Below are 18,348 nucleotides of genomic sequence, written 5' to 3'. Positions count from 1 at the left end.
ATCTCTAAATGCTTACATGAATAAAATAGGGAAAGAGGAGATCAATGATCTGGGCATACAGCTGAAAAAGCTAGAAAAAGAGCAAATTGAAAACCCCCAATTAAATACCAAATTAGAAATACTGAAAATCAAAGGAGAGATTAATAAAATTGAAACCAAGAAAACTATTGAATTAATAAATAAAACAAAGAGCTGGTTTTATGAAAAAACCAATAAAATTGATAAACCTTTGGCCAATTTGATTAAAAAAAAGAAAGAAGAAAATCAAATTACCAGTATCAAAAATGAAAAGGGTGAGGTCACCTCTAATGAAGAGGAAATCAAAACAATAATTAGGAATTATTTTGCCCAACTGTATGCCCATAAATTTGACAACCTTAGAGATATGGATGAATATCTACAAAAACATAAACTGCCCAGGCTAACAGAGAAGGAAGTGAAATTTCTTAATGACCCCATATCAGAAAAAGAAATTGAGCATGCCATCAATGAACTCCCTAGGAAAAAATCTCCAGGGCCAGATGGTTTTACATGTGAATTCTATCAAACATTCAAAGAACAACTAATTCCAATACTTTGTAGACTATTTGGGAAAATAGGTGAAGAAGGAGTCCTACCACGTCACGGGCTTCCGAAGCCTCGTGACTACGCTCGGGGTTCCCCCCAAGCCCCAGGCCTCTGCCTAAGCAAAGGACCTGATCTCGCGGACAATGTACGGGGCGGGAGCCGAACAAGATGGTGAGTGACTCCGTTTATTATTTCAGCAAGCAGCACATTTATACCTTTAGTGACGTAGGTACACTCTTTGGTTACGTGGGTGAAAGACAGGTAAAGCTAATACACCTGGGTCCTAGGACCACCCTGACTCCGCCTACTCTCCTCCCCCTCTCCTCCCACACTACCCAAAGCTCCCTGCGGGCAGGCAGTCCAGGCAAAGACCGGAAACTCCATGTGGTCAGGCAGCCGGAAGTTCCACATGCTCTGCCAGAGAGCCGGAAGTTCCACGTGGTCAGGCAGGTCCGACCTGGAATCGCTAGGGAGGCAACAAAGGCGAGACCCCTCCTCCTGGCTCCACCCACATCCCAAAGCCCTGAGTCTATCTCAGCAGGCCCCTGGGCCTGGAGGTCCGAGGAGGACAGGGCTTGGCTCTAACTCTGCCCATAACACTACCAAATTCTTTTTATGACACAAATACGGTACTAATACCCAAACCAGGTAGAGTTAAAACAGAGAAAGAAAATTATAGACCAATTTCTCTAATGAATATTGATGCAAAAATTTTAAATAAAATATTAGCAAAAAGATTGCAGCAACTCATTACGAGAAAAATACACTATGACCAGGTAGGATTTATTCCAGGAATGCAAGGCTGGTTCAATATTAGGAAAACTATTAGCATAATTGACCATATCAACAACAAAACTAGCAGAAACCATATGATCATCTCAATAGACGCAGAAAAAGCCTTTGATAAAGTACAACACCCATTCCTATTAAAAACACTAGAAAGCATAGGAATAAATGGAACCTTCCTCAAAATTATAAATAGCATCTACCTAAAACCATCGACAAGCATTATTTGTAATGGGGATAAACTAGATGCATTCCCAATAAGATCAGAGGTGAAACAAGGATGTCCATTATCACCCCTATTATTCAATTTGGTACTAGAAACATTAGCTGTAGCAATAAGAGAAGAAAAAGAAATTGAAGGAATTAGAATAGGAAAAGAAGAAACTAAATTATCACTTTTTGCAGATGGTATGATGATTTATTTAGAGAATCCTAGAGAATCAAGTAAAAAACTACTTGAAATAATAAACAACTTTAGCAAAGTTGCAGGATATAAAATAAACCCACATAAATCCTCAGCATTCCTATACATTACTGACAAAGCCCAACAGCAAGAGATAGAAAGAGAAATTCCATTCAAAGTTACTGAAGGCACTATAAAATATTTGGGAATCTATTTGCCAAGACAAACCCAGGGCCTATATGAACATAACTATGAAACACTTTTCACGCGAATAAAATCAGATCTAAATAAATGGAGAAATATCAGTTGCTCATGGTTAGGCCGAGCTAATATAATAAAAATGACAATTTTACCTAAATTAATCTATCTATTCAGTGCTATACCAATTGAACTACCAAAAATTTTTTTTACTGAGCTGGACAAAATAATAACAAAATTCATTTGGAAAAACAAGAGGTCTAGAGTATCTAGGATATTAATGAAAAGACATGCTAGAGATGGTGGCTTAGCCACACCAGATATTAAACTGTACTACACAGCAGCAGTCATCAAAACAAACAGTCATCATCTTAAAACATGTTTCTTGGAAAGAATACAGCACAAGATTAAACTTCTGCCATATTATCTCCATATAAAACATTTTTCTTAAAAATTAAATAATGAAAACCCATGCCAGTTATATCCAGTCCAAGTGAATGAGGCAGAATATCCAGTTCTCAGGTTTTCTGTCAGCAGGAAGTGAGGGCCTGTCCATCGTTGGACCCCTCTCGGTTGGGCGGGTAGGCAGAGGGTAGGTGCACCTGAGCTGTCTGTTTCCTTCTCTGCTATAGCAGCCATTTTGGTTGTCTTTTCAGCAGAGCTGGTTCCTTGAGAGCGGTGCACTGGCCTTTGAGAGAGGCCCCCTCTGAAGTACCCCAGCTTGCTCATCTGGACCCCAGTTTTTTGGTGCTCTTGGATGGGGCGGGGATGAGTGGAGTTTGCACTTGAGGCCTTCCCTGGTGTTTCCCCTTGTCTGTGCCATCGCTAGAACCAGGATCTGATAACCTCCTCTTTGCCTCATGACTTTTCAGCTGCTTTCCACAAATTTCCCAAAGATGTAAAAACATCCACTTCTTCCCATATTTTTTCCCTCACCTCATTTTTGATCATTATTTTCCCTTCTTTGACTTCTGGAATCATTTCTTTGGAGGGATGCGGTTCCTCTTTGGGCTTGCCTATTGTATGTAGTGCTTACGTGGTCCCAGATGACTTTGGAGGATATCTGACTGACCTTGTCTCTGATGTGGAACACGTGGAAATCCTCTTTTCTCTGACAGGCTGGAGACTCGTGTGATACTGTCTCTTTAATTAATACCAGATGGTTTTGGTGATTTGTTCAGTTATGTCCAACTCTTTATGACCCCATGGACCACAGCCCACCCGGACCTTCTGTCCTCCACTGGCTCTTGAAGTCTGTCCAAGTTCACGTACGTTGTTTCCAAGACAACTACCCGTGTCATCTTCTGCTGTCTCCTCTTTTCGCCCTCAATCTTTCCCAACATCAGGATCTTTTCCAGTGAATCTTGTCTTCTCACTATGCGGCCAAAGTATTTAAGCTTCAGCTTCAGCATTTGACCTTCCAGTGAATAGCCTGAATCAATTTCTTTTAAGTGTTGACTGATTTGATCCCCATGATGTCCAAGGGACTCTCAAAAACCCTCTCCAGCACCACAGTTGGAAAGCTTTTATTCTGTGGCACTCAGCTTTCCTTACAGTCCAACTCTCACAGCCATACATCTCTATGAGAAAAACCATGGCTTTGACTGGACAGACCTTTGTCAGCAAGGTGAGGTCTCTGCTGTCCAGTGCGCTGTCATAGCTTTCCTTCCAGGGAGCAAGTTATCTTTTAATTTCATGGCTATGGTCACCATCTGCAGTGCTCTTTGAGCCAAGAATGTACAGTCTGCCGCTGCTTCTACTTCTTTTCCTTCTATTTGCTAGGAAGTGTTGAGACCAGTTGACAAGATCTTAGTTTATTTTTTTTTTACCCTCACAAGAGGCTTCTTAATTCTTCTTCCCTTTCTGCCCATCCGAGAGGTATAATCTGCATATCTGAGATTGTTGGTACTTCTCTGGGCAAACTTAATTCCAGCTTTGGATTCTTCCAGTCTGGCCTTTTGCATGATGTACAAACAAGTTAATATAAGTTTCATAAGTAAAGTACACATAAGTTAAATGAATAAGGTGCATATGCAGCCTTGTCATACTCCTTTTCCAATTTTAAACCAGTCAGTTGTTCCATGTTTGGTTCTAACTGTTGCATCTTGGCCTGCATACGGGTTCCTTAGGAGACAAGTAAGATGATCCGGCACTGCCATCTCTGTGGTGATGGCTGCCTTATAATCTAGTTTGAGGTCTGGAAGTGCTCTTCCCCCTTTGCTCCTTCTTTTCCCTTCTCCCTTCTTTTCATCATTTCCCTTGATTCTAGATCTTTTGTTCCAAATGAATTTTATTATTTTATGGAGTTCTATGAAGCATCCCTTTGAAAACTTGGTTAATGTAGCATTAAAAGTATAAATTAATTTTTCTAGTCCTGTCGTTTCTATTATACTGGCACAGCCTAGCCATGAGCCCTGAATATTCCTTCAGTTATTTGGGTTGTTCTTTGTTTCTTTAAGGAGCTCTTTGTAATTGAATCTATACCATCTTTTGTGTGCTTTGGTAGATTGATTCCCCAGATATTTTAGGCACTATGTATTTATTTGGAGTGGGATTTCTCTTTCTATTATTGCTTCTTGTGTTTTATTATTATTAGAATATAAAAATGCTTCTAACTTTTGAGGATTTATTTTGTAGCCTGAAACTCTACTGAGGCTGTTAGTTGTTTCAGTTAGCATCTTTGCTGATTCCCTAGGGTTTTCAAGTAGACCTTCATATTGTCTGCAAATAGGGAAAGTTTTTTTCTCCTCTTCACACATCTTTATGCCTTTCTGAAGTCTTTGCTTTTGATCAGTATCCAGGCATATACTCCTCAGGTTTTTGGTTTATTACTCAAGAGTTCATCCTTCTTGGCTGCGCTTTCCTGACACCTGGCACTATCATTTGGGCCCACATGATCACTAGGAACCTTTAGACTTCTGGTGGAAGTTCTCTTGTCTGTGAGGTCTCACCTCCTGGGAGGCTGGCCCTCCCAAGCCAGAGGGGTTCATTCCCCTCATGGCTGCCTTAACTACTTGCAAATCATAGCATCACCCTCCTGATGTCATGGTTCTCTTTGAGAACGAAGGACAAACAGCAAGCCTTTCTGAGTCATTTTGGCAGGACTTTCTCTACCAGGCCCCTGAGGGACCTTCTTTCTCTCCTTTCCTCCATCTCTGCCTCTCCCTTTTCAGCTTCCTTTTATGAGAAGGGTGGCTCCTTGAGGGCAAAGATGGCCTTTCTTCCTGTTTCTTTTTGTATTCCTTTTGTTAAGCCATGTACCTGGCACACAGTAAGCCCTTCATAGATACTTGTTGGCTGACTGACAGCAGTGAGTAGTGGTCACCTGCCGTGACTGAGCTTGAGAGGCCCCTGACGTCCTGGATCCTGGCCCAGGGAAGGCAGCCGATGGCCGACTGCGGAGATGCTGTTGACTCCGTGCCTCAGTGCTGCTCTTGAGGAGGACCCAGCTGCTTCCTCTGACCCTCCATGAGGTATGTGCTCAGCCGAAGCTAAGTTTCTTGAGTAAGACCTGGTTTGGTTGCATCCTCAGGGCTTAGCCCTTCAGAAATGAGTCCATCATTTATCCTTTCAAACCCCTCCCTCACCTCCTACAGCCTCTGTCCATTTCTTCTCTTTTTGTGCTCAGGGGACCTTCTTTACTTTCTTCTGTGTGTATACTTCTTCCCTCCTGATTCTGGCCAGGATTCCCCTATTTCTTCTAAAAAAAAATAAGAGGATTTTTGGTTGATAATCTTCTGTTTTCACATTGCTCAGATTTCTGGTTCTGTCCCTCCCCTCCTTCCCAGAAAAGCTATCCCTTATAGCATTTTTTAAGAGGAAGAAGAGAAAAAAAAATTCAGGTAAACTGATGAACACATCAGAAAAGTCTGTTTCACCCCCAGACCCCTATCGAGTTCCTCTAGAGGGGACAGGGTGGAGGCGGAAGCACCTTCTTGAAGCTCCTCTTCTTGAGGGCCACGTGGTTCTCTGTACTTTCTCAGCTTCCCTTTTTAGTGGTTTTGTAACTGTGCCTTTACATCTCTTAGTATCCGTTGCTTGCTTTCTTGCTTGTAAAGTGAAGCTCTTCTTCCATTTCACCTCTGGGAGCCCTTCCAGAGGACAGGAGCCACAGCTGGAGGCCTGACTGGCCTTGGTTCAGATCTCCCTTAGACAAGTTCTAGGGTTGTGACCCTGGAGGCCAGTTGTGCCAGTTCTTGAGGAGCCAGGCAACTTAATGCAGGGCTTCTTACTGGGTTTTGTGCCATGGAACCCTTCTTGGAGGCCTGTTTATAAATCATGAAATAAAATTTTAGGATTTCAGAGGAGACCATTGATATTGGAAAAAAACAAAGATACCTTCCTAGCTCCCAGGTTAAGAGCCTCCCCTCTGCTCTCAATTGCCCATGAATTAACAGCTTACAGGTTCAGTGCCCAGAAAAGAGTCACTTAAAAAAGTTTGTAAAAAACTAACCCTGTCAACTCTTCAGATGCCTCCTGCTCTCTGTATTTGCTCAGAATGAGATCCCTGGTCTTTTGTCATGCCGACTGGTAACTTTTAGCGTCAGTTCCCATGTCGAGCTTGATGGCGAGCTGCACGTGGGGTCTTCATCCCTGATGTGGCTCTTCTTGGCCTCTGCACGTTCTTAGCCAGTGAGCTTGGACCCCTGGCAACATTCTAGAAGTAATCCTGAAACCAGCAGCTGTTGAGCTGTGTTGGCCAGAGCAGGGGGCAGTGCCAACTAGCCTCGTGTCTGTTTGAATGAGATTTTGAAGTTAGTGTAAGAGGAGAATGCTGTTGGTATAATCATCTAATTCAGCTTTAGCCAAGTATTTGGTGAAACATCTGTGGAGTGTCTGTGGAGAAGATAGAGAGAGATAGCTTAGATGAAAATACAAGGAGTGGGTTTTGGTACTGGCTGGATGGTCATGAGTTGTTAATGGGTCCAGGTCAGCATGACAGGAGGTCTCCAGGGGAGATCCCCAGGGCTCTGTGCTGGACCCTGGCTCTTGAACATTTTTTTCACTGACTTGGATAAAGTTGGTATGAGCTTGTATGCTCATCATAAGTGCCTACCGTGTGTCAGGCACTGCGCTAAACACTGGGGATCCAAATGAAAAAATAAACAGTCTCTGCTGCCAAGGAACGTATAGTCTGGTAGAGGAAGATAAAGCAAAACAAAGCTGGAAAGGTTGGGGGGGGATGGTGAGCCAGGGGTACATTATTCCTTTCAGTGGAAGTTTGGTAGAGCCACGGATGGAGAACGGAGTCAGCAGGAAAAATTTGAAGGAGTTTAGCGCTCCACCCTCCAAGCTTCAGAGGACAGCAGCTGGCACCGAAAAGGTGAAGAGTGTGCCAATGTTAGTCATTCCAGGGGATCACCTTATCTTGGCGGGGCAGGGGGGGGGCGGGTGAGTCAAGGCACGCAGAGCCGCTGATGGGGAAAAAAATGTATACGGAGGATGACAGGCAGGATCTGAAAAGCTCTGCACAAACCTCAGCATGGGTCTCAGCAACATCATAGAAAATTCAGGAGGGATGCGTGGGTACCACAAGCCTGCTGCACGATGTGTGAGGGAGGTGTGGGTGACCGCACTCATTCTGCAGAGGATCTGTGGTCTCCATGTGCATTAGCAGTGTGCTGTGGTGGCCAGAAAAGCTGGTGTGACCTTGGGCTGCACTAGGAGGGGAAGGGAGGTTCCAAACCCAGTGCACTCTGCCCTTGTCACAGTACTTCTGGGGTGATGTTTTCAGTGCTGGAGGCCATGGGTTAATAACCTAGAGAGTGGCCATAGGAGTGCACTGAGGATGGTGTGTCGGTAAGCAAAATGGGCTCTTAGCGCTCAGTTCAACCAAGTGCCCTTGAAGAGTTTGGCTTTTGTTTCCTTTGATTAATTCAGTGTATTTCATTGAGTCTTACTAGGTGCTAAGCCTCTGTGGGTGTGAAGCTCCCAGGGTACTGAGGGGAGGTGCTAACTCAAGAGCCAATCATAGCAGCCTAAGTTCTGGTCATTCAGATGACGATTGATGACATCTGAAATGGTAGAAGAAGAGAAGACAGAGCCATTTGCGCAGGGCTCTCACTCTTGGTGGCATGTGGAGACTCAGGGCAACTGTAGCTAAGAGCCCTCCAGCTTGTAAACCCAGATGCTGGGACTTTGTTAAACTCTGGTAACTATGTATTGGGATATGAATCAGACAAGGACTGTCTGTTGATGTTTGTACTGTGTTTGTATTTTGCTCTGAAGTTCAGGGTGCTGGCTTTTCCCCCTGAACTAAGTGAGTGATATTTGTATGCTGAATTAAAGTAAGCTTGTCAACCCCTTAATGTTGCTTTCCTTAGTAAAGCAGATCAAAGGAACCTGGGCTTTTGCAGCATGCTTGGTAGCATGTTTGTTGTTGGGCTTGTGTTGGTCTTTCACCCCCACAACAGCTACTAGTCAGATTGCTGAAACAGATGGGCAAGGCAACTTTGTGGCATGTTTAGTCTGAAGAAGGGAAGACCTGGGGAGGATCCGCTGCCCAGGCCCCAAACTTGGCAGGGCTGTTGTGTGGACGAGAGATGAGACGTGTTTTCTAGGCCCCAGAGGGCAGAGCCAAGAGGCCAGTTCGGGCCGGACACTGGAAGAATGTGTTAACAGCTCTCAACCCCTGGCATTCCTGGAAGTCATTCCTTTAGGGGCCTTTGATGGTCCTTGCAGAGGCTGGGGCCGCCTCCGGGAGCACTTTCCTGGGCTCTCATCTCCCTCATTCCAGCTGCGTTTTCTTAGCAGTGTTTAGCGCAGCTCCTCAGGTGCAGTGTTTAGTACATGCTCGATTATTCGTCTTTGTTCCCTTGACTATTTCATTTGATGACAGGAAGGAAGGAGCCAGTAAAGAGAGAATTTAAAGATTAAAGGGCAGGATGAACAAAGGGGACATTGGAGATGACAGGAGGGGCTGGGATCCAGAACACACTGATGCTCAGCAAATAGCAAGTGCTTCATCAGGGGTTTTTTTATTCGTTCATTTTGGTCTCAACTATTTCACATCCAAGTTGGTGAATTCGTGTGCGTACAGATATACTTCCCTTCATTGGAATTGTCTTCAGAATTCCATTCTTGTGTGGTTCCCACCCATCTTGGGCTGACTTCCTCCACAGATACTCCCTAGCCTTTAGATACACAGCTCTAATAATGGCAGGGACCTCAAAGACTCCGTCACTTCACACAGGAGGACCTGAGGCCCACAGACTTGAAGTGACCAGTGCAGGGTCATCCACGTAGGAGGTAGCTGAGCCCGGAATCCTTTTTTCAAATCCGAATGGAAGGGTTACTTTCTCCTGAGTTTCCTCTCGTTCCCATCCTGACAACCAAATCTTCCTTATTGGCAAAAATCAGCCTCAAAGGAGAATTTCCACTTGCTGGTTTCTTGGCCTTTTGAAAGATGTAATTTTCTATAATATGGTCTATCTGCATGTATTACAGCTTTTTTCCCTCTCCCCTTCGTTGCTCCTCACCTAAAACACTGTTTTTAGCTGTGCTTTCTCCATCCACTTCCTTGATTTCTTCAGGTCAGTTCATCTTTGTATTCCATGCCTCCTTACTCAGCCTGGCCTCTGACCCGACTGCAGTTGTCAGAGTCTCGGCTTTCCAGGCTTAGTGCTTTGGATAAGGTCAGATTCTTCTCTGCTTTAGCAGTGGCAGCTGCCCATGCGTGGTGCATGAGTGCGTGTGTGTGACCACGAATTGTACTATTGGCTTTGGCCTCCTCCCTGTACTGCTCTACTGTTCTTATTTGCCCAATGAATGTGAATGAGTTCTTGTCTCTTCCGTTTTTTTTTTTTTGAAGTTAAAGCATTTTCTAGTTAGATTCTTCCAAGTATTCACTTTTGGTGTACTTCATCACTGGCCAGTAGTTCTGCCCTATCTGCATTTTGAACACTGATCCAGAAATCCTTGTGCCTTTTCAGACATCTGTTCACTTCCCTGATACCTTGTCATCTGCGTTCACATGCAGTGGGGATTTAAACACTCTCTATGCCCTGAAAGTCTTTGGTGTCTTGTCTGAGACTTTGTAATGATTAACAGTGCTTTTGGATTCCTTCTGAGAGTATCATGTGTCTATGTGAATTTACCTGAAATATATAAGGATCAACATGGTAACATCACAATGTTAATTTAATTTTTTTTAATTAATAAGACATTTCTTTTCTGGACATATTGGAAGAGGGAAAATAGGAGGCTCTTTGTGAAATAAAGTTAACAAGTCAGCAGGCATTCCTAAAGTGCTTGTCATGAACGTATTACTGTACTAAAAACACTGTAGGTTGTCTCTAGTTTAGCCTGTCTGTGTCTTGTTTGTACCTGGCTGTTAGCTTGTTGTCTCCTCCACTGGACTGTAAGCTCCTTGAGGGCATGGACTGTCTTTTGCCTTTCTTTGAATCCCCGGCACTTAGCACGGTGCCTGGCACATAGTGGAGATTCATAAATGATTGAGCATAGATTGAAGATGAGCAGCAGAGGGAAGGAACTAGCATTAAAGGGTCTGAGAAAAGCTTGAAGAGGGTGGAATTTTATCTGAGACATGAAGGAAGCCGGGGTGTGAGGAGCTTCACGGTCATGGAGAACAATCGGAGAAAATGCCCAGAGCCAAGAGATAGAGGCTTGTTAGTGTCACTGGTTGGAAGAGAGTTTGTGGTGGGAGTAAGGTGTAAGAAGCTGGAAAGGGAAGAGTTACAAAGGGCTTTGAATGCCAAGCAGGATTTTGTTTCTGATTACGGAGCAAACAGGAAGCCACAGGAATTGATTTGAATGGGGGCAGGGGTCACATTATCTGACCTCTTTTTTAAAGGGGGCAGGACGGAGGATGTCTTGGAACAGGCAGACCATGCAGCAGGTGACGAGGGCCTCAGGAAAGGCCTGCCTTCTTATCCCAAACTCTTGGTTCGGCTCAGTCCTTGCTCATTTCTGCCATTTCCCTGTTGTCCTCATCCTCCTGCCTTCTGGATCTGACCAGTCTCACTACAACCTTAGCTGGGCCCTCACTGATGCTGGGCAGTCCTGCTCCGCCTCCGTCAGTGCCTCGCTCTCCCATTCTCCACAGCGGCTCTTCCAGACCTTCTCATCCTTCCCCAAACCTCCCGTGGCTCCCTATCCCCCCACTCTCTCAGCTGAGAACTTGGACTCATGTTTTGCTCACAAAACGGAGGCCATTTGCTGAGAAGTTGTTCTTCTCTGCTCACCTCCCGTTTTTCAGGTGCCTTCTGCCACTGGCTGTCTCTTTCAATCCCTCTCTCATATCTTCAGGCTCTCCCTGTCTGCTGGCTCCTTCCCCACCACCTACTAACATGTCCTGTTCTTTATCCCCAGAAACTATTATTTGACTCATCTATTCCCACTAACTGTCATCTCCTGTCTCTCCTCTCTTTTGTGGAATAACTCCTTCGGATGGCTATCTACCATCAGGGCCTCCACTTGCCTTTCTTCTCACTCCCTTCTTAACTTTGCAGTCTGGCTTCCAGATGCATCATTCAACCAAAATTGTTTTCTCCAAGGTTACCAGTGATCTCTTAACTGCCAAACCGAGTGGTCTCTTCTCAGTCCTTCCCTGATTGACCTCTCTGCAGCCTTTGACACTATAGATCCCCCTTTTCTCCTTGCTACCCTCTTCTCTCTAGGTTTTGAGGACACCAGGGCACTCCTGGTTCTCCTACCTATGAGATCTTTCCTTCTCAGTCTCCTTTGCTGGACCTTCATGCAGATCACGCCAGCTAAACTGTGGGTGTCTCACTGGGGTCTTACACCCTCTTCTTGTCTCCCTCTGTGCTGTTTCACTAGAGGATCTCATCAGCTCCCATGGATTCAGTGATCATCTCTGTGCAGATGATTCTCAGAATTATTTTTCCAGCCCTAACCTCCTTGCTGCCCTCCATCTTTCACCTCTAACTTCTCATTTGATATCTCAAACTGGATGTCTTACAGACTTTTAAATTCAGCATGTCAGAAACAGAACTCATGACCATTCTCATTTGCAATGTGAGACGCACTGTGCTAAGTGTGCCTCATAGCCCAGGGACTGTGATTCCCATTTTACAGTTAAGAAAACTGAGGCAGACAGAGGTTGTGACTTTCCCAGGGTCATGCAGCTGGTGTCTGAGGCTGGATTTTGAACTGTCTTCCTGACAGCCCTGCGGTGCCCCTAGTGACCTACAGACATTTCTTGTTGTTATTCGGTGATGTAGGTTACCCAGAGTCAGGGACCTTCATGGATCAGCAGCATCTCCCACGTTCCCAGGTTCTCCTGCCCTTTCTGCCTCTTTTACTTTTGTCTTATCCTCATCCTAATCCTAAATTGGGGGTCTTTAAGATAGAGAAGATTAGGGGGCTTGATAAACAACCATCCTTTGGAAAGGGTGGGGGAGTGGAGAGAGCTCAAACTCAGGTCCCTGCTTCATAAGGCTGCCTGCTTGTGTGCTCCTGGACTGGGCACTTCACCTTAGTACCCTCTTCTCTCAGAGAAAGGGGCTGGACTAGATGACTTTACAAGGGCCCTCCTAGCTCCAGGCCTGGGATCCTGGGAGTTTGAGGGGAAGAGTAACTTCCTGGGTTGCCATCCTAAACTGCTGGGAGGGTGGTGTGGTACAGAACAAAAGGGAATTTTGATATAAGGAGGTTTGGGGCCTGGTTGGATGTGTCTAGGACTGGAGTTCAGCAGGACTGGATACCTAGATTTGGGAGTCAGCTGCATGGAGATGGTAGTTGAATTTATGCTGAAGATTACAAGGATGGTTCAGCTTGATATAACCAGAATAATTAATCACATTAATAACAGAAATCTGCAGGATTTTATCAGAAACATAGCCTTTAACAAAATAGCACAAATGTTAAAAATTCTTTTAAAAAAACACATGGTAATTGAAGGGACCTTTCCTTAATTTGATACACATTATTTATCTACAGTTGAGAGCTTGTGTGTTTGTCCTTCATTTTTGGAGAGGATCATGACATCAGGGAAATGATGACATGACTTGCAGTTGACTTTGATTTGAGCGAGGGAGGGCTGTTCAAGGTCACCAGCCTCACTTTCTTCTCCAGAGCCATCTGGGTCCACTGACCAGGTATTCATCAGATTGACTGGAGATTGCCTCCTGGCACAGTTGAGAGCTAATATTATTTGAAATGTAGAAACACTGGACAATTTGCCAGTAAGATCTGATGAGAAACCAAGGATACACCCTGCCTTTACTCTTCCTCGACCTACCATTAGAAATGCTGGCAATAGAAATAAATTGAGGGAATGAGCATTGCTAAAATTGGCTTTCTTGATGGTGCAGACACAGAACACAGAAATTTGTTACATAGCCAGGGCAACGGGATATTTACAAGATTTTTTTTTTTTGTCTTTTAGGTTGGGAAAAGATGTTTGAAACCAAGGAATCGATTCTAAAACCAGAACAGTCATCCCAGGAAAGACTCACAAGAGATGATGAGCTTTGTGTTTCCAGCTTGGAGGAAGCTTGGAAATCTGATTGCTGGATAGAAAGACAGCAGAGAAATCATGAGGAACATCCTCAGCAAGTAAAAGGCGCTCAAAAGAAACCTTCCCCTGATGTCAGTGGTCATAAATATAATAAATGTGATAGCAGCATTAGTCTACAACCAGTCTGTGTGCCCCAAGAGAAAACATCTGTTGAAAAGGATTTCTGTAAATGTGACACACACAGAGAGAACTTTAGACTTTATACACATTTGTTAAAATGCAATAAAATGTACCCAAAGAAGATATTTTCTATGTGTACTGAATGTGGAAAATCCTTCAGGTATAATTTAACCCCTGTTGAAAACCAGAGAATATGTACTAAAGCAAAAGAGTATAAATGTAATGAATGTGATAAAGCCTTCTGTTGGAGATCACAACTTATTAAACATCAAGCAATTCATACTGGAGAGAAGCCTTATGAATGTCCAGAATGTGGGAAGGCCTTCCGGCAGAGTTCACACCTTACTCAACATAAGACAATTCACACTGGAGAGAAACCTTATGAATGCAGTGGATGTGGGAAGACCTTTCGCCAGAGGAAAGGACTTACTGAACATCAGAAGATTCACACTGGAGAGAAACCATATGAATGTAGTGAATGTGGGAAGTCCTTTCGCCAGAGGAAAGGACTTACTGAACACCAGAAGATTCACACTGGAGAGAAGCCCTATGTATGTAATGAATGTGGGAAAGCATTTAGTCAGAGGACAGATTTTATTCGACACCAGAGAATTCATACTGGAGAGAAGCCTTACAAATGCAATGAATGTGGTAAGGCTTTCTCCCAGAGGAAAGGACTTACCGAACATAATAAAATTCACACTGGTGAGAAACCTTATGACTGTAATGAATGTGGGAAAGCCTTTAGTCACAAAACAGATCTCGTTCGTCATCAGAGAATTCACACTGGAGAGAAGCCTTACAAATGCAATGAATGTGGTAAAGCCTTCTCCCAGAGGACAGGACTTACTGATCATCAGAACATTCATACTGGAGAGAAAGTTTATAAGTGCGATGAATGTGGGAAGTGTTTCCGCCAGAACAGAGGACTTTGTGAACATCGGAAAATTCATAGTGGAAGGAAAGTTTATGAACATAATTAATGTTAGAAATCAAAGTTTACTCAACATTAGAAAATTCACACTGGAGAGAACCCTTATGAATGCAGAGGATTTATTCGATACCAGAGAATTCATACTAGAGATAAGGCATAGAGATGTCATGGTGTAGGGTGGCCTTCTGCTGGACCATAAAGTTTGGTCAACATCTTCCCTTCCAGTCAAGCTGGGTTCCTTATTGTCCCCCTATGTAACATTCTATCTTCCATTTCCATAAATTTGCACAGCCTATAATGCTTTCCCTCCTCACTCGTCTTCTTGTAATCCCTGCCTGCCTTCAAGGCTTGGCTGAAGCGCCATCTCACACCAGAACCTCTTCCTGATTTTTCCATTTATTGGCCCCTGCCCATCCCAAGAAATCTGGTGTGTATTTTGTCCATATTTTAGACTTATTTAGCACATACATGTTGTTTTTCCTCCAGAAGCAGGAAGTGCCTACAAGGTAGGAATAACTTGTTTTTGTCTATATCCTCAGGGCCTAGAAAGTGCTTGGAAGATATAAAATGCTTAATAAATGCTTGAGTTGAATTGAATATCTGATAGAAGGCTTTCCACCAGGAGAACAGGATCACAGAAGTCTGAGTTCTTTGGAACCTCGTCAGCCAAGTAGTCCGTACACCGGTGGAGTCTGTTCTAATATAGCCAACATGCGGTCCTCCAATTTCCACTTAACCTCCAAGGAGTGGGGACCTGTCCCCTCTCATGACTGTTCACTTTTGGGCAGCTTTAATTTTTAGCAAGCTAAATCAGCCCAAATCAGCTTCTTTGCCTCTTCCATTTATGACTCTTGGTCCTATCTCTGAGGTCAAACAGAAATCTAGTCTTTCCTCCGCATGATAGCCCTTCAAGTAGTTGAAGACCTCTGTCATACCTCCCCCAGGCCAAACACCTACTTCCTTCAGCTGATCTTCGTAGGACATGGACTCTAGCCCTTTATCATCCAGGTTTCCCTCTCTGGACACTCTCCATGGCACTCTGAAAACAGCACTCCGGATGTGGTCCAGTTATGGCAGAGTACAGTAGAGCTGTCATATCTCACATTCCAGGAAGCTCTGTGTCTCTTAAAGCAGCCCCAAACTGCAGTAGCTTTGGGGCTGCCACCCCACACTGCTGACCCATAGGAGTTTATAGGTCACTGAAATGCCCAGTGTTTTTTTCACAGCCACTCTTGCCTGTGCCTCCCCATCTTTTGCTTGTGAAGTTCCTTTTTTTTTTTGTATCCAAGTGCAAGATTTTACATCAATTCCTATTGAATTTCATATTACTAGATTCAGTCCAATGTTCTAGCCTTATCAAGATCCTTTTGAATTCTGCTTCTATTATCCATCGTATTGTATTAACTATCCCTCCCAACTTGGTATCATCAACAAACCATCTCTGCCTTTATGTGAGTCATTGATAAACATGTTGACTAGCACAGGTCCGAGCGTGGATCCTTGAGGTACTCCATTAGAGACCTCCTACCATATTAACATTAAACCACTAACAACCACTCCAGTCCAACCATCCAACCAATTCTTAACCCATCTGATGCTATTATAATGTAATAAGTATCCCTCTGTATTCCTAAGAATTCTATGGAATATTTTACCCAAAACCTTGCTAAAATACGGGTAAACTACATCCACAACATTCTCATCTGTTACTTTGTTGTGCCCCTTCCCCCATCAGAAATTAGGACAATCTGCCATGATGTATTCTTGATGGAGTTCTTTGTAATTACTGCTTCACTTTCCAGATATTTGCCAACTATGTCTTTAGTGGGCTAGTCTAGAATTTTCCCAGGAATTGAAGTCAAACTCTCTGGTCTATAATTCGTAGATTGTTTTCTTCCCCCCTTTGAAAGTCAGGACATAATTTGTCTTCCAATCCATTGGTTCCCTGATCTCTACATCATTCCTGCTGGTTCTCTCAATACGTAAGGATGTGGTTTATCTGGACCCAGTCACTTCAGTTCATCAAGGTCAACTAGATGTTCTCTTCCAGTCTCTTTGTGGGACATCAGCTCCCTGTGAATCACCACTCTGCCATTTCAGGTGCAAAGGCCAAACAAGAATCTTTGAGCAGCTGTTCTCTCCATGGTCCAGTTACCTCTCTTCACCACAGTAGATGGTGGGAGATGTCACTTCAGATCCATTTCCTGCCATATTGTGATTTGCCTGAGTACTTTAGTTGAAGAAAAGATCCCTCTTAAGTTTTTGTATTACATGGATCACAAACACAGTAATCTACACACATAAGAGTAAGACTATGTTTGGGGGATAAGCCTGATTCCTTGGCCACCTTCTGCTCTGTGTTTTCTATGAGCACAGACCAGTGGCCAAGAAATCTGAGAAGGGAATGTTTCCAGCTAGGAGAGTACCCTCATGAGTTCTAGAATTCAAGTTGCTGTGTTGGTGCTAGCTGCTCAGAAGGGAGCAGTTACCCACAATTACACCATTTCTCCCATGGAAAAAAATACAGCCCCTGCACCCTCCCATCCCCCCACCCTCCAAGTAAATAGGAGAATGCTTCCGATGAGGTGACTAAGGAAGCCCTGCTCTGTCTGGCCAAGAGAGTGGTGCAGACAGTATAATTCTGAGACAAAATGGAAATGTCTGTTCCACCTTTCAGTGGAGTGTAAATGTGGTTCATTTGTGAATGCTTGCTTTCTAATGTGTTATCTGAAGCATTTTCTGTGGTGGAGTAAATAAAAAGCCATCCTATAACTCATACCCATTTTGTACATGGAGTCCTTGCGGGGGGAGACCAGACATAAGCTGTACCTAAGCTTTGTTCTAGAGATTTCCTTAGGGTTCTCTAGGTCTGGGTTCACTGAGCCAGGGGAGAGACAGTCTGATTCCTCTCTGGGGTGACCCTTGTGAAGTCAGGGCCCAAGGTCATTGTGACAGGGGCTCTCTGAGCCTGGTGTCACCTCTGCAACATACCTCAGAAACGGGGCCTTTTGTAGGAGAGGCTTGTGAGCCATCTAGGGCTCAGGCTAATCTTCTGTGATGAATGTGTTGATGCCCACCCTCCTGTAGCTAACATCTGGAGGTGATGTGGCTGCTTGTGTCTTCTTCCTACCCCACTTCCCGCCCCACCCCCAACCGGCCAGGCCAGATCTCAGGCTCTGCTGCTTGCATGGAGCAGATGACTGGGGTCTTGGAGCTGCCCTTGGTGCTAGGACCCAATCCATGCCCCTGGCTGCCATGTGTAGAGCTGTCACCTCTTCCACCATTTCATTATTTAAAAGCCAACAGCAGGAAGGCATCTCAGAAACCAGCCCAATTGCCTCATTTTATATAGTTGAAGAAAAGGAGCCACAGGATTGGCTCACTCCAGGGTCACAGCTAAGACATGTTGAAACGTGATTTGCCTCTGACCCCAGCACTCGATCTGCTCCACCAAAGGTGTCTGCAGCTCCTCGCCAGCTGGCGGAGCTCCCATTTAAAACTGAGACCAGGGCTGTCCAGAAGGCGGCCTGTGGGCAGCATGCAGGCATGTGGGCTACTGTGATTTATGCAGCCCGTCTACAAACATAAGAATTTACTTAAATGCTTTAGTAAAACGAAGCCCATCTACTGCAGAGCTCTCACTACACCAGCAAATCAAAATATATTGTCTATTGTTTCGATAAAAACCTAGGGTTGGACAGCCCTGACCTAGACCTTAGGAATGGCTTCTCTCCTTTTAGCCTTCCAGAGACCCCAGATGGTTCCAGAGAATGAAAAGAAGAGTGACAGGGAGCGTTAACATCACTTTGAGGTTGGCAGAGTGAGAGGTACATTTTGTGT

The 18,348-nt window shown here is 44.3% G+C and overlaps 1 protein-coding gene across 1 annotated transcript in view; it reads left to right on the top strand.

Annotated features, from left to right (window-relative positions):
- Window positions 1-17,284, top strand: part of LOC118834710 (zinc finger protein 570-like) — a 44,554-nt gene extending 27,270 nt beyond the window's left edge. Inside the window, exon 6 of the mRNA XM_036742151.1 lies at window positions 13,323-17,284. Coding sequence (XP_036598046.1) covers window positions 13,323-14,557 — 1,235 coding nt within the window. The 3' untranslated portion in view covers window positions 14,558-17,284. The remainder of the gene's footprint in view (window positions 1-13,322) is intronic.
- The last annotated feature ends 1,064 nt before the right edge of the window (window positions 17,285-18,348 follow it).

The sequence above is a fragment of the Trichosurus vulpecula genome, chromosome 1, assembly GCF_011100635.1.
Source record: "Trichosurus vulpecula isolate mTriVul1 chromosome 1, mTriVul1.pri, whole genome shotgun sequence".
Taxonomy (NCBI): Eukaryota; Metazoa; Chordata; class Mammalia; order Diprotodontia; family Phalangeridae; genus Trichosurus; species Trichosurus vulpecula.
Note: the sequence above shows the minus strand (reverse complement) of the source record. Positions and strands in the feature narration are given on the sequence as shown.